Here is a 17,005-nt window from a genome sequence, read left to right as displayed (position 1 = left end):
TTTGTTCCTTGTTAAGTAAAAAACCTCGTCCTTGTTTATCATGCATTACATTGCAAACTACAGAAGATTACAACTCCTCTTGCCTTATGATTTTGTATTGCATTACATTCTATATTACATTACACAATATATTACATTATATTACATTTTCTCCCTATATGGTACTTTTTCTTTGTTCCTGATTAAGTTAACCTCCACTAGGCTGGCTGATCATCTTGTACTTAATTACATTACATAACATTATTTACATGTATTACAATAAACAACATGTTACATTACAGGTACATTATATTATAATACAGTCAAAACTGCTGAAGTTGCCACCCCTATTAAGCAGTCACCTTTTGTATGCGGTCACTTTATTTCCTCCTGATGAAAATTCCTATATAATTGCCCTCTAAAGAGCGGTCACCTGTCTAACGCGGTCAGCGGTCATCATATTTTGATCCAAAACTGTACAGTCAACATGCATTAGGCAGCCATTTTGGGCTGTCACATGATTTACACCCGAGGATTTTAAACATGGCTTCAGAATATCGGGTAATGTAAACAATAATTATACGCTTGAGGCGAGAGAAACCAAATTAATCGATGTATTTATAATACATAATTGGCAGATCAGATATGACTGGGAATCAAGTGAATTGTTTAAACATCTATTAACAATGTTTGTTTTATAAACATGAATGAAAAAAGGTGTAAAAAATGTGACCCGCTGTGAAGCAAGAGAAAATTGCTTGATTTAATAATATAATTTTTAGTTCAGATACGGTCGGTTAAAAACTTCATTGCTGATTTGTATTAAAAGTGTTTGTTTACTATGTATACCGTAATCATGAAAATAGTTAGAGTTATAATTGTGAAAATATCAGCGACAAGGTTTTACTACATCATGACTTTTTTCAATAATTTTAAAAAATATAAAAATTGCATTCACAATGCATTGTTATATATTTGTCCTTATTTTAAATATTATAATAATAGATACTATAAAACACATCTAATCATTAACTTTATCTATCATTTTGATACATCATTGTTTTATTGTGATAATTATTTTTAATTAATAAGATATTTGATGTTGGCAAATTCATAAGTCTCTATTCAAAGGTCACCTCTGTTAAGAGGTCACTTTGGGTGCCTCCTGCAGGTGACTGCTTAATACAAGTTTGACTGTATCTCCCTTCATCGTACCTCTTCTCCGTTCCTGGTGAAGTACACTTCGACTTCACTTTCCTCAATCAGCTCCCCGTCGTCCCGGAACTTCCCCTTCACCCCACACCCCAGGACATCCCCCTCAACGAATGTCAGGTCCTCACTGGTGATCAACCTCTCTTGGCTGCACACACTGTCAAAATATATAGAACTGATATGACTGCATACCATCAATAAATCATTACATAATACACACACTAATTTAAATGATTACAACCATCAAAATTAACAGACACATGATCACAAAGCATGTACAGTAAAACTTGTTTAGTACGAACACGGATATTGCGAATTCACTGATATAGCGAAGTCATCTTGGATCCCCAGCTTTGTAAATTTAATGAATTTCTTATACGGTTATAACGAATTACGGATATAACGAAGTTATTTCTTAGGTCCCAGTGACTTCGTTATAACCGAGTTTTGCTGTATATGATCAGTGACTGTGACACACTGCCACAGGATGTGAAAGCCTTACTGTAGGTTCCTTACTTCATGCCAGCCCTTAGTTCCACAACTCTTACGCTTTATATCAAATTTTGAGAATATTTCAATTCAATTCAGTTTATTGACATCACCATGTTGGCATACAGTCAAAATGAAATCAAATAGAAGACAAGTGGCAAAACAAACCAAAAAAACAAAAAAAATGTGCAACAAATTTTTAAACATATGTCATGGTGTGTTATTTTGTGTAATATGTGTAAATATGTTTAAGAGTTTACTCATGCCAAATGACAAGTAATTAGCTAGAGTCAGTCTGCTCTGCTAATTATCCCCAATTACCGGTAGTCTATATATAATTGTTCTGAGTTGTTCTTAAGCTTTTTGAGTAATTATCATTAGTAATGTACCACACTTTTATTAATTATCTTTTAGAATATAAATACAGTTAGAAATTTATTCAATTCAGTCAGACTCTTTCGGCCACTATCTCAGGTTGCTTATGTCTTCACACTGACTATCTAGTTGACTGTCCACCAGTCCGTCAGTAGACTAAGCAACATTGAGTTAAATTCATTCTGACTCATTTGGCTTTTTAAGAAATAATTATTTTTATCCTGTACTTTTTGACTTTATTCTATTTGATTATTGTTGATATTTTATAAGTTAATTAAAATCACTTAATAAATAAATTGTGAAACCTGCCTTCGAGTTATAGATCTATGCATATTCGACTTAGAGGTCAATTTAAGCCTATTGACTAGGCTGACCCCCTGTCTCTTGGGTTGGGCCTATACGAGTTAATTCCCCTTATTCTATAGTGCCCTTTCCCCTCGGTGACACATATATATGATATAGGTATTCTAGAGCCTCCTCTTTTTAAAGAGTTTTCTGTAAAGATGAACATTAGAATTAAATAGAAATAGCAGAATGATCAATACAATACAAAAAGTTTTAGACGTACGCCCCAACCCTTGAACTGTTTTTGCTGCAATAGAAGACTTCATATCGAGAGCATCCGATGTAATCGGAAGAATCCGCAAATCCGTGGGTGAGTCCGATCCCCATGTCAGGGTTGTCCACCCCGTAAACAGAAACCTCCATCTCAAAGTAGGTCATCTGGGCATTGATGGGGGTCCGTGACATCAGGAAGGCGTAGGAGTGTTTCATGTCTGAACTGTAAATAACACGGAACTAGAAAACTGACCAGTCAGGAAGGGCCCCGCTATGACAATGAATATAGAGAAGTGAAAAAAACTTTGAATTCTAAATTTTCTGAAGCAGGCAAGATATTTAATCCCAGGGGATTAATTGTTCTGCTCTCTCATCCTTTTCTTCTAAATTTACAATAAGATTTTTTTTTCGGAAATGACAGAATGGGGTTATTATCTGATTACCTGTTAAAATTAACAGCATTAAGGCAGAAAAAAATAAAATAAATAATTAAAAAATAAAATAGTAAAAAAGGATATCTTAATATATATCTTGATTTTAGAATTCAATAAAATTATCATAAATCATTGTGTACGGTTTTTTAACCAAAATAAAGTATGAATATTATATTCTAAATCCATATTTCAAAGAATGTACACAATACTACACATCATTCAAAATTGACCTTAACTTCAAAACAAAGTTCATTTGCAGATACAGGCAATGCAGTAATTAATCTCAATGTGACAGATATAGATAAAACTTAGGATTTTCTTCCTGTGGAAGGTTAATTAATCCCAAAGGACAAATATTGCACAGCTTTTCAAGAATACAATGGTAACATTCTCAGCAGTTATCTCTCTTTGCCCATTTATTCTTAATATGCATAGTTAAGGAATCTACCCCACCACCCCAGCTCCATACCAGAAGACATAGAGAACCAAACTTAGCATCAAAATATGTATTTCTGCCTACTGAACTACCATACCAAATTTGAACTTGATTGGGCAACCATAAAAAAAGTTATTAGAAAAAAACAGAAAATTTGTGGACAGAAGAATGACAGACGGACAGACAAAAGGACAGACAGAGTGATTACTATGGGGCACCCGCAAATCCTTGCGGGGCCCTAATGAATTCAATTAATCTCTACGTGTTTACTACTACGTTATACGAGTATGAGATAACTTCTAAACTGCTTTGTGGTTTGTAAACGGTCAAACTTCCCCAAGTTATGATATATCGTATAACAAAGGTACTAGAAATTAAATTCAGTCCTTAAATAATTCAGAATGGATTGATACTTTAATTCTACGTACCTTGCCATAACAGAGCCATCATCGAAGATCTGCATGGACCTCTGGACACCCACAGTTATCTTGTCAGACTCTGCAATCTTTAAAAAAATATACCCAAAACATTCGAAAATCCACAATAAGTTCATTTCTTTACAACAGTTAGAATTAAATAAAATTCTTTAAAACCAATATAACTCCCTTATTGATCTGCAGTTCTAAGCTTTTGCAAGGGAAATTGAAATAGTTTGGTGAATTTTCTGACACATCAGATATTGTTAAATTTACTTCATTGAATTATTTACAAAGTAACACTATTTTTTATTTTGCCAACCTAAAGAGCAGTTTTTTATTACAGTTATTATTAAATGATTTGTATATAAATATATTAATTAGATATATTTTACATATTTCCTAACAATGAATGTGAAAAAAAAAATCTTTAATATTCGAGGTAAAAATTGACTTATGTGTTGAGCCTCCTTAATATTGCAGTGTTCTGCATGTAATGACTTGGGATATAACCTCTTTAATCACAGAGTACTTACTGGGGCCCTATAGGGGGCTGGTAATTCTCCGGATCTCTGTGTGCTATGACTTGGGATACTATCTTAGACTAATCTAATCTTAGATTTCGTGGTGGCTCAATTTTTCGTGGAATTCGTGGGTACCTCTCATCCACGAATTAACATCCCCAACGAATTAATAAATTAGGGCTATAAAGTCATATTCCTCTTGCATGTATACGAAAATACACGTAATCACGTCCCCACGAACCTGTACAATTTAAGCAATCCACGAAAATTGGCCCCTACGAATTTTAATGATTCCACAGTATTACCTCCTTAACTACATAGTATTTACTGAAACCCTTAAGAGAGAACCTGGCAGTTATCAGCTGTAGTCTCCTAAGGATATAACATCCTTAATTATCGGGTACTTACTGGGGCCCTGTAAGGGGGCTGGTAGTTCATCAGCTGTAGTCTCCTCTCTTGTGTGCTATGATTAGGGATATAACCTCCTTAGCTATAGGGTACTTACTGGGGCCCTGTAAGGGGGCTGGTAGTTCATCAGCTGTAGTCTCCTCTCTTGTGTGCTATGATTAGGGATATAACCTCCTTAATTATAGGGTACTTACTTGGGCCCTGTAAGGGGGCTGGTAGTTCATCAGCTGTAGTCTCCTCTCTTGTGTGTTGTGACTAGGAATGTAGACCAGAACTTGCTCCTCAGGCTTGCCTCCACAAAAGTTGAAATTATACGAGCTCTCACACAACTGGAGAACAAAGACATTAGCAAGGTCAATTTTACGTAATGTAGAAAATTATCAGTTCAAAGCAAAGAATGGTTAAAATATGCAGCTAATCTTTTACTTGAATGGAAAGAAGGTAAGCCATAACAAACGATATCTTAACTGCTCTCTCATAACTAAATCTAATTAGCCACATCATTTCAATGTCAAAATGCAAAGCTACATGTAACATCAATCCAAAACATATCAAGAAGAATAACTCAATTTATCAGCTTAGAATTATTTAGCTTTTTGTCTTTTCAATATGGAAGTCAAATCAACATTGTCAAATTGGCTCCGTTTAACAGTATCTTATATAGCAGCAAAACCTTATACACGGTCCCATATTTAGGAGACGGTAAATAAATGTGTTTCACTTGCTGCAATCACTTACGAGTTTCCCATTTCGCTTCACTCTGATTGGATACTGCTTTGTTCCCTTGAATGTGATTGGCTGTCGCTCCACCTCCCACTCAATCGTCACCTCCTCCCCCGCCGTGAATTTGGTCGGACCGTTCACCAGCTGTAGTATCTCTTTGTCGTTTTTCTCCTTGACACTAAAAAAAAAAAACATCGAAAATGGTAAAACCTTAAAGATCGAGCTGTAAGTATCTTGCTTGTGGCTTGACAATCAATTTAGGAATTCATACCATGGAAAAGAACTCTATGATAATATTTAACAATTTTCTAAAAAAAAATTTAAATTTTCAACTCAGATTATGACCATGCCCTTTCCATTTGAAAGACATTATTTTATTCCCCAAAAATATTCCGTCACATATAAGAATATCTACCGGTATGTTATAATGTATAACCTATCATAAAGTTTTAAAAATAGGAGCAAAATTGCTCTGCTCTACATTCATATAAGGGAAACACATATTTGCTTTTAAAACATCGACTTTTAAAACATCCAAGAATGGCCGCAGACTCATAGATTCACACAGCAGTAGTACTCTAGTACAATGTCAGTAATACTCACACAGCAGTAGTACTCTAGTACAATGTCAGTAATACTCACACAGCAGTAGTACTCTAGTACAATGTCAGTAATACTCACACAGCAGTGGTACTCTAGTACAATGTCAGTAATACTCACACAGCAGTAGTACTCTAGTACAATGTCAGTAATACTCACTGTCCAGTGGCATACACCAACAGGTAGCGGATACTGTCACTATGGTTGGTGGAAATAGTGCGACCATTGACAATGATCCCGATCTTGAAGTCGTCCATCTCGGTGAGAATTTTGACGGAGAACGAGGTGTAGGGTGTGTCCTTGGTCCCGATTGACGGCTCCGACAGGAAGTACACGTCTGACGTCCGGCCGTCGTACTTGTTCTGACTGCGAGGAAATAAAATGGGATGAATTAAAAAAATCAGAAACATTAATGTCCAACAGAGAACCATGGAACATTACCGAAGCAAATAAACATGGAATATTGCAGTTGGCCTGAGAAATGGAGACACAGATATCAGGGGAGATTACTGTTACCAACACCTGATCTGACTGCATGAAGACAACTTGATGAATTTGTAAAATCAGAAAAACCAACCAAACAACAAAAGGAATTCTGTCAAAAGGGGATTAGAATAATATATATATCTATAATCCAAATAACTGTGTATCATACCTGATAACTCCAGATTTGTTAACAACACAGTACTGGTTGTAACCGTGGTGAATCCATTTCTTCTCCTTCTTGTAGACACTCAACAGTTCCTGAACAAAGTTTTAAATTAATGAAACATGTCTACTTTGACTTAAGCATAAGACAGTATCTCTAGTACCTGCAACTGAAAGAATAGTTACTAACAGTACTTCTTTACATTACATACAATTAAAATTGGAGAGCAAGAGAGAGAGACAGACAGACAGAGAGAGAGAGACAGACAGACAGACAGAGAGAGAGAGAGAGACAGACAGACAGAGAGAGAGAGACAGACAGAAAGAGAGAGAGACAGACAGAGAGAGAGAGAGAGAGAGAGAGACAGACAGAGAGAGAGAGAGAGAGAGAGAGACCGACAGACAGACAGAGAACGGGATAAGCAAAACCAGAGAAAGTCTTCAAAATATAAGGGACAGTAAAAATATCGATAGATGGAGCAATGATGCAGTAAAACAAAGAGTTGAAAGAAATAGTGAACATCATAGTATTATAACTCCCAAAACATAATAATTTTTGGAGATAAAAAGAACTAGAGAAATGGAATTATTTGATGTCCAAAGTATAATTTTTTTTCAGATAAAAAAATGAGAGCAGAAGAGGACAAATGATAACTAGATCAATGCAATCAATTAACAAAAACTCTCCACGATAAGTCATTTTACAACAAAATATTAAGAGCATAGCTGTACAGACCTTAGGCGGGGTCAGCAGGTGGGGGAGCTTGAACTGACAGGTGTAGTGGCTATTTATAGCGACCACGGGGTGGTAGTAGCGACTAAAGGCGCCGTCCTGTGACTCGTGGCCACCCTCGTACTTCACCTGTCAATCACAGTCAAAATCAGTCATGCTTGAGTGACAATCACAGTCAAAACAATCACGCTTGAGTGACAATCAGGGTTAAAAAATGACAGCTGATGCAGAAAAACTCTATATTCTACAAATTTGAACTGTATGCACACATACATATCAAAATAGTAATAGTGACAGTTAAAATCAGTTAGTGAAAGCAAATGCTGATAAGCTGTAAATTCTATTGATGAAAAGTCAAACTGTATGCATATGTATAATGATTGGACAACTTTTGGTCCACTGTAAATTAAAAACTCTAATTAAAATAGCATCATCTTAATTCAGTGCTTTATATTTGCATCTGATTGGCCTATAAATGCATAGGCTTACAAAAAAGCCATGTCTAGCCATGTAGATAGTTAGATTGGGTATTTAGCCATACCTCTGTACCGTTGTGAGTGAAGTACAACCGACAGTGTGGGCCAGCATTGTACTCCGAGTCCCAGTCGCCACGGATACCGAACCCAAACACGTCACCTTTCTTCACATTGGATAACTGAAAACTAGAAATTCCAAATGGTTACAGATCAGTTGAGAGGTGTCATTTTTTTTCCAACAACTTTAATCATGATGATGAAGTGATATATGTACAAGTGTTCTAATAGTATAATCATTTAGGATGGTTGGATCAGAAAGATAACAAAATTGATATATATTAGATAAAATTAATGATTGTATATAGGGAGGGAGGGAGGGAGGGAGGGATGGATGGATGGATGGATGGATAGATGGATGGAGGGGGGATGTGTGGATGGAGGGAGGGAGGGAGGGAGGGGGATGTGTGGATGGATGGATGGATGGACAGATATGCTATAAACCTGTGTATTACAAAGTTTTTGGGGTTGTTCATACATATATCCTTCTGTTGAAATCCTTACATACCTGTGTATAACGAAGTTTTTGGGGTCTGTCATAGATATCATACTCCTGTTGTTATTGGGGTCGGGTGACAACTTTGGAATCATGACGTCACGTACAGCTCCAATCAGAAGCTCGTCCTGGATATCCGCAGCCTCAGTATCACTCGGAAGTGACTCCTCTGTAAAATACCGGAAATACCCAGACTGATTCTCTTTACGTCTAAATATGTACATGAAATCTCTCTCTTATTTATTATTATCCTTTCAAACATCAATTATTATAAAACTTTTACACATTAAGTAGATCAACTTGCCCAAAGTTACATGTGCATGCTACATTCATGAAGCAAATTTCAAATGAAAGTTTTATGAGGTGCATTTCACATGAAAAATTCCTGTTATAAGGAGGCTGTGGGGTCACCCAGTTATCAACCAGATCTTTCTTAAAATTTTAGATATGATATCCTTGGTCATACAAGTATCAATTAGTAAAGAAAAGTTCCAAATATTTAAGCTGTAAAATTTGGCTGTTTTCTATATCTTTATAGAGAGCTCTCCTACTTTAGGAGGTTAAAAAGACATGTCCCTTAAGACATGTCCACGCTCTTTTACCTGAATAGAGCATAACTCAAAATTGTCTGCATACACAGAAAACAAGCTCTTCTACTCACAGTTCATGATAATAAAGTTACACCTTATGTATGCGTTCTCCTCTTTATGCATTAAAAAAACATGCAAACCCTTCCCCCCCCCCCCCAAAAAAAAAAAATTAACTAGACTGACCTTTCTTGATGAATTCGATCAGGAAGTAGGGATGTGACCTAGTTAGAGGGGTCCTGGACAGGAAGCAGCCCTTCACTGTACGTTCTGTCTCCGTCACCGCCCAGTTCCTGAAAGATGACAATAAAAGGGCTACAGTCACAGACAAATCAAATCAATAACAGCTGTAGTCAATCAACTAGAAGACCGTCTTGTTTGTAATAAACAAAATGATGAGCTGTAGTGAAGTTATAAACAACAAATTTGTCACAACAGAAATCAGAAACTTATCTAAGTGAATAGCTAATACATGCCCCCAATATTAGAAATATACTGACAAATCTTTAATGAAATTGAATAGACCCGGCCTGCATCAATTTCCTTCAAATACATAACCCACTTACTCCAGAACGGAGTTTTCCCGGTCCAACTTATGTCCGGTCACGGACTTGACCTCTATAAACTGGTCCTCTGTCTTCACTTTCTGGGAGAACAGATCAATGTGCTGTCCTATCTCCATATATGGGTAATCTGGTTCCTTCAAAAATAGGAGTGGAATATTGAACACTCAATGCAAATTATTTACTCAAAATATAGCACATGATGACAAACAATGCCTTTTGAATATATTCCTGGTCAGAAGGGTTTTTAAATAAGAAATTCATGATCACATTTTTCTGGTCAGAAACTTGATGTACAATGACAGGTAGTAGATATAATGAATAAACTAACTGCTATTACCATGAAAGGAAATAATGTCAAAGGATGAATATGCCAATGTCATCATGGCCACCTGTAATTTTTTTGTCAAACTTTTTTCTACAAAAATTGCAAAAATAGGTTGAAACTTTTGGCATAATCACATAACATTGAGGAATTAACAATTTCTTGCCTTCAGTATCACCCTGGAGACCACTTCAGTGACATGCTTGGAAACATCAGTGATATCTGCTGAGCCGTCAAACGGTATGAGGACTTGGACTGGCTTACTGCCAACGAGGATGTCCAACAGGGGCTGAAATCACAGAAGTATCGTGTCAAAATAAATTAGACGAAAAAGTCATAAATAGAGCTGTATAACTGTGTCTGCATGTTAATTTGTTGATTTGAGTATTTGTCATATATCTATTATAAGGCAAGATGTCTATCTTTCACATACTCCAACTTTAGCCGACAGCTTTTGTTTAAAAAAAACTTACTGTTTTTCCCATAAATATATTTTATAAAATCAATGCAGATACTTGATTCTGTGTTTAAATTGGTTAATGATAATTTTCTAGCAAGGAAAATTACAGGAAATCAACTAAATTTACATAGATCATGACTTCAAGTTCATTGTTATTCAGATCCTAGGTACTGTAAATTCCTTATATTACGCGAGTACTTAATTCTGCGATCCCGCTGGTTTGAATCAAATCAAGAGAATATAAAATCGCAAACATGGAACTTTTCTCCTTATTTCTTATAGTTTTCAACTCTCAGAAAATAATGGCGAGATTTTTCGCGGATATTAATTTCTCGCATTTACTGTGGTTTCATTAATATTCAAGGGTATCAATTTTCGTGGATAAAGTGAAAATCACAGTTTCAAGGATAGTATTACATAAATTTTGGCCTATGACCCTATGTATACAAAATACTAGTAGAAATTGCAGTTCATTTAATATTTAATTTCAGGATAAACTTAACAATGAAATCAATGAAAATTGGTATTCAACAAATATTGATGAAACCACAGTAATTAGGAATCTACAGTATCATATTCACCATGTATGATATTTGGTGGAATTTGGATTTCCAATGAGTAAGCATAGATTTGATGTAGTGTATTTCTGAATTGATATAATTATTTAAAACATGATATAAATGCATAGCAATTTGTCAATTGTCGATGTTCTTGATTAAGTGGAAACTGCTTTCCATCAAAAAGTTAAATAGAATACAGAGTAAAATTAATTACAATTACAGTATCTTACATTGTTAATGTCTGCTTCGTTCAGGTTGATGGTCCATCCGTCTTTGAGTCCCAGGGTCATGTGATGTAGACTGGTCAGTGACACCCCGGCCTTACCCCCCAGGGCATGAGCCACGCTGGACTTGACACTTGAGTGGGGAACCACCAATACTCCGCCTTGTTTGAAATCACCGATTCCTGAATTAAACAATACACATGTAAATCAGTGATTCCTATGTTAAGTATTAAACAATCACTAAATGTTGCTTTAAATTAATAAGTAGTTTCTGGAGAAAAAAGTCCTCATAAAAACTCAGCGGTCCGAAGATTTGGCCAGTGAATTTTTGGGTTGGGTCAGTAAAATTTGAAAATTAAGAAGTCTGATGGGCCTGTAGATATTCATAATTCTCAGATTGGATGGGGGAGAAGCCAAAGGGGTAAAGCATTTCACATCACTTCTCACTGTTTTTTGTTTCTAACAACCTTCTACCAATACAAACAGTCAAGTTTTCAACATAATAATAACCTTCATCCAATGGGAACACGGACCCTGCCCCTGTCCGAACTTTTTTGTCCCGCGCGGCTGACAGACGACACACGGCGGTCCCTATCACAGAGAGATGACAATCCGCCGGTAAGACGGACAGAAGCTGGGCCAATCCGACATCTGACACCAGGCAACATCCATCCAGATTCACCTGACAGGTGGAAACAATGGGAGAAAATAAGTGGGCTATTTCATGCCTTGTTACCATTTTCAAACTTAAATTTACTTGATATATACAATTCACATGAATATATTGAGCTTGGCCTGTGTATTATTAGTGTCAAGGTTTTTTGCTGACCTCTTATGGTTTTACTTCTGATTGGGAGATGATAGTCAAACTTATATGACATTGTGAAATTAAAGGTGATTATCTCATACAGTTACACTATTTTTAGTTAATGTAGTGATAATTAGTACTAACATTGACTAGTTTGCTGGGCCAAGCTATAAACACTTTATATGGTTACTTTAGTGATAATTAGTACAAGTACTAACATTGACTAGTTTGCTGGCCCCGGCTATGATGTCAGACAGCCAGTTAAGTCCGACGTCACTCAACAGCTGACATCCTCGGAGGTTGATTCTCTTCAGCGACGAAAAGGCTCCCTGGAAAAAGAATGGGTGTAAAAAATTTACAAATATTGATAATTTGATGACATAAAACATTTTAACCGACCAACACAAGTAAGTTCTCTTGCAGCCTTGAAAAAAGAATGGTTCCAAAAAATAATAATTATTGATAATTTAAATGATGACATACGGCGTAAAATTCATTTAGTTCACCAAAAAAATAATATTTTAATGTTCATTAACTGAAAAAAAATCATTGTATATTTTAAAATAAAAAAGGTTCAATGTCCTAGCTGGCTTATGCAATTGTATAAAAGATTCTTAGTCAATGAGCTGTCACAATTACAGTACTGTAGATGAAGTAATCAATGGATCCACATTTTTTTGCTGAACAATGTCAAATTCCTTTTGGCTATTTGGAGGATGATCATTTGTACAAACATCTTTTGCTTGCTTCCCAAAATAAATAATACTAACCAATTTGTTGGGATAATACTGTCTAGTGATTAACCTATCTACCTGTTTGATTGAAAATTTATTTTTTTCTATTGGTTTCCGATTTACCTCATGGGTTTTGGATCTATCTTTTGGACTATCTGATCAGATAACTTAATTATTTAAATGTATCTTTTTAGTATACTAGGTAATTTACATATCCCCCTATTTATTTATCTTTGTGGCTTCTGATACTGTATAATTTACATAATTGACTCAGCTTACCAGCAGTTTTGATGATAATAGTTGCTGAGCTGCTACAGTCCCTGAAACGATCTACTTTCCCATTTTTTTTGTGCGTTCACCGTGCGCTCACAGCACGTTAACTTGCACTCATTTACAAAACGATCACCGTGCGTTCACAAATTGTCACCGTTCGTTCAGCTTTCACTTATCGTTCAGTCAGATAATTTTATATTTAATAGGCTGATAACAATATAATTACACGTAGTTCATTTGTTATTTTTTCTTGATTACCAATGAAACACAATGCAGGGATAACTCAATAGGCACTCCGAATGAATCGTTCATCTTGTGTTCACATAGTATTCTCTGTGCGTTCACAGTTCACTTTGCGCTTCCAATTGTGTTCTGCGTTCGCTCATCGTTCATAAGTGCTCACCAAATTCCATTCAGCCTGCATTCACCGTTTGCTCACAGTGCACTCAACATTTGTTCAGGGTGCGCTCACCTTTCACTCACCGTTCAAGAGGGAAAGTAGAATGTTTCAGGGACTGTATAGATATTCCAGCTATAACCTTTTAGAACTGAATGAAGATTGGATGCTATACATAGGTATCAGCTGATCAGCTGCTCTATATAGCTGCTATATATATCATGACAGAATCTTTCAGACTGCCTACAGATTACATATTGATGGCCTGGCATCTTCTGATGTTGGGATTTTGTAGATGACTTTTACCTAGCTAGTACATAAGTTTTGACTAATCAAATGATCTATATGTTTTTACATATCTTTTTGGATGTTTTGGATGATATAGATGTTTTACCTAAATTTTTGGCAGCCTGTATTTATATTCATAAGTGTTGATAATACACTCACCTTCTCGGCAGCAAGTATTGTGTAGATGTTACACACTCACCTTCTTGGCTGCCCGTATTGTGTAGATGACCTGGTCTGTACAGTATCCATTGCCAGCAAAGTCTATCCCCTCCACACTCTCCCATTTCAGCAGCTCTATCTGCTTCTATATGGTCAAATATAGAGAGCATGCATCTCATTTATTTCCACAGGTTTTTTTAAATTAGATGTATTTTTGTGTAAATTTCTTGAAATAGTTGACAAGTGGGTTATGCTGTAAGATTGATGCAGTGTGCAGTATGAGAAAATTTACAAAAGATACCACACATCTTCAATAAATTGACAAAGAATACAGTCAAGCTCCATTATTACTAGAAAGAATAATCTTACCGTGACCCGGCTACGCTCAGGTTAACCCGGGTCTGTAGGACATCTGTCATTTTTAAGATAGAACATTCTATCTACATTATAACAAGCTAGTTTGTTGTGCATAATTAGCTATAGTCTAATTCTAACAAATAAGAAAACAGCTGACACTTTTGCCAAATGAAGAATTCCCAAAAACACTTAAAAATATACATCAATTAGGTTGGGCCTATTTAGGATATAATATCCTATTAAAACTACACCAGTACTTTAAATATTTACATTTTCAACTGTGAGTCTTTGTCTGTGATAACATTACGAATCAATTTTGAACCCTAAAATCCAATAACTTCATAAAACATGAGGGACACAAAATGGGCGTGACTTAAGCATAACCAAAAAACGGTATTCATGGCTGTGCAGCATAGCAATACATAGCATTTACTACATAAAAAGAAATAGTGGTTTGAAAAGAATGTTGTTTTAGAGTGTACAAATTGGAAATAATATAAATATGAGTAATAATTAATGAATCGTTTATTCGTAAAGTTTGAATATTATGAGGTGATAATTTCGGTCGGTGCGTGGTCAAAACTATATCATAAAGCCCTTTGGGCTTTCTTCAATTTGACCATGCCCCGACCAAAATTATCTTCTCATTATACTCAAAGAATGATTCCTTATTCCTTAAATAATTCCCATTTTTGCACTATAAATTCTTCATATCCCACTTGAGGTATTATATCCCAAATAGGCTGATGTTGAGACTGGTCTGTTAATCGTTTACCTTGAACTTCTGAAGAGGAATGTGTCCTCTTAAAAACGACTCCTCTTTGTCAAATGTCAGGGTCGCCATGGTTACTGAGAGTTCATCGTAGGTTACTGATCAAGATGAAACCTAAAGTTAAAACGAAATGTATCACTTCATTTCACTTGCAATTTATGCATTTGTGAAATAATGATCAATGTATTGGCCACACTAAGATGCTCCCATATTCTATATAGAAGTTATTTATAACGCCAAACTACAACTGTAAACAACAGGTGAAGAAAATATACCCAAGGTTCCCTCACACCAAAACAAGTTCCCGCTATACTTTCACTTTCATTTCACTTAGCATCATACAGTAAACAAAAATAAAAACCATGCCTGCGGGTCGCCATAAATATTCTACCCGGCGTATTAAATATTTATACCTGATGCACGTGTTGTTTTCAAGCAGACGACAAAATTAACTAGCTGTCAAAAATTCAGGTGTATCGACTTACCTGTCTACCTGTGTACAGTTCTTTGATCACGTGTTTGATGGAGGTATCCGGGAGTGACAGCTATAGTATGAGGAGTACCCAGTAATGCATCGATGCTCAAACTTTATTGATTAATCCAGAGTCAATTCACGTAAACACCACACTATAATGTATTAAACATTGCGGGCGCGTTAACTACGATGACCTTTCTTTACTAACGGCCCGTAAGCTAATCACTTAGTAATTGAATCATTTAAATGTACACCGGTATTTGTGGCGATTGAACTGCCATAGTTCATATGTACGTAGAATAGATCGATGGTCATTTAAAGAAATGCGAATGACTCAGCAGATTACATACATATATATAGGCCTATATATACAGGTACATATGTAGCAAGTGTTGAGTTTTGGCCAGTAAGATTATTTCAATCTTGATAGTTTAACTCCTTTGACTTAATTCATATATACCATAACCGTAAAATTCAGAAATATTATCCCTAAAATGTAAAATTATCCGGAACTTTTTTCTATCTAAATTATAGTGCGGTGATTTCCTTTAGGCTTACTTGAAATAACACAAAACTATTAACTTAGCACCCCCCCCCCCCCCCCCCCACACACACACACACTTCACAGTGCCGTAAATGAAATGGCGCACACATGTTACATGTATATCAGGGTCTAAGCGCTAGTAATTAAGTGTGACGGAATAATTTAATCATGTAAATTAAGAACAGTTGGTATTGTTTGAACATCGAACCTATAACCATATGAGAACCGTGTACATTATTAGTTACAAGTACTATATATACATTCTTATGATTGAAAAATTCTTTATATATTGTATATATATCTTTATCCCTATCTTTATTCAGTCATACATGTTATTTTAAAAAGGACACTTTTAAAAATATTTGATATTTCGTTGGCCATTTTGTGAACCTATACCCATATTTCGGTCATTCAACTTTAACCTGCTTTTAACATACATATCTGATGAATTAAAAATCAGAAAACTAACGACTATCTATCGACAGGAAAAATTTACGATGTTTAAATTTTAAAGCTTATTTACAAATTACCCAGCATTACATAATTCCCACACCAACTTTCATTCATTTAAATGTACCATACCACATTATACTTGCCTGCACACAAATTAGGGAATAAAACTCGTCGACGAGGCAATATCGTTTTAAAATGTCTCGATCAAGTAAATCCAAAAACTCAGCATAAAATACAAATATTAATCTCATCTATTTCACAAGCATGAAAAAATACGCTGACAAATGCGTTTAGTAGCATCATTCTTTAATTACACCGGGTGTTTCTAAAATAAAGACTCCGTATCCAGCCATTAAAAGGCCACGGGAAAAACCCGACCCTGGGCTTGTCTTTTGATCGTCTGTAGACCTATTGATTTCTGCCATCATTGATTTAAAAATACAGCTTTCTCAACGATCGATC

At 35.6% G+C, this 17,005-nt stretch overlaps 1 protein-coding gene across 2 annotated transcripts in view; it reads right to left on the bottom strand.

Moving 5' to 3' along the window:
• LOC105342841 (uncharacterized) overlaps positions 1 to 15,773 on the bottom strand; it is a 58,719-nt gene extending 42,946 nt beyond the window's left edge. The window contains exons 1-19 of one of the 2 annotated variants that reach the window (XM_066082075.1): positions 15,557 to 15,773; positions 15,075 to 15,185; positions 13,983 to 14,087; positions 12,310 to 12,420; positions 11,794 to 11,965; positions 11,290 to 11,465; positions 10,206 to 10,328; positions 9,718 to 9,851; positions 9,338 to 9,444; positions 8,577 to 8,733; positions 8,077 to 8,197; positions 7,539 to 7,664; positions 6,810 to 6,898; positions 6,314 to 6,520; positions 5,570 to 5,732; positions 5,026 to 5,160; positions 3,912 to 3,988; positions 2,624 to 2,836; positions 1,195 to 1,348 (exon numbers count right to left, since the gene is read on the bottom strand). In XM_066082075.1, the coding sequence (XP_065938147.1) occupies positions 1,195 to 1,348; positions 2,624 to 2,836; positions 3,912 to 3,988; positions 5,026 to 5,160; positions 5,570 to 5,732; positions 6,314 to 6,520; positions 6,810 to 6,898; positions 7,539 to 7,664; positions 8,077 to 8,197; positions 8,577 to 8,733; positions 9,338 to 9,444; positions 9,718 to 9,851; positions 10,206 to 10,328; positions 11,290 to 11,465; positions 11,794 to 11,965; positions 12,310 to 12,420; positions 13,983 to 14,087; positions 15,075 to 15,143 (2,439 nt within the window). In that variant the 5' untranslated portion in view covers positions 15,144 to 15,185; positions 15,557 to 15,773. Of the gene's footprint in view, positions 1 to 1,194; positions 1,349 to 2,623; positions 2,837 to 3,911; positions 3,989 to 5,025; positions 5,161 to 5,569; positions 5,733 to 6,313; positions 6,521 to 6,809; positions 6,899 to 7,538; positions 7,665 to 8,076; positions 8,198 to 8,576; positions 8,734 to 9,337; positions 9,445 to 9,717; positions 9,852 to 10,205; positions 10,329 to 11,289; positions 11,466 to 11,793; positions 11,966 to 12,309; positions 12,421 to 13,982; positions 14,088 to 15,074; positions 15,280 to 15,556 lie in introns of those variants that run through there. The other variant, XM_066082079.1, reaches the window with a different exon arrangement.
• Between the last annotated feature and the right edge of the window lie 1,232 nt (positions 15,774 to 17,005).

Source organism: Magallana gigas, chromosome 1, assembly GCF_963853765.1.
Source record: "Magallana gigas chromosome 1, xbMagGiga1.1, whole genome shotgun sequence".
NCBI lineage: Eukaryota > Metazoa > Mollusca > Bivalvia > Ostreida > Ostreidae > Magallana > Magallana gigas.
This window is presented reverse-complemented; position numbering and strand designations above follow the sequence as displayed.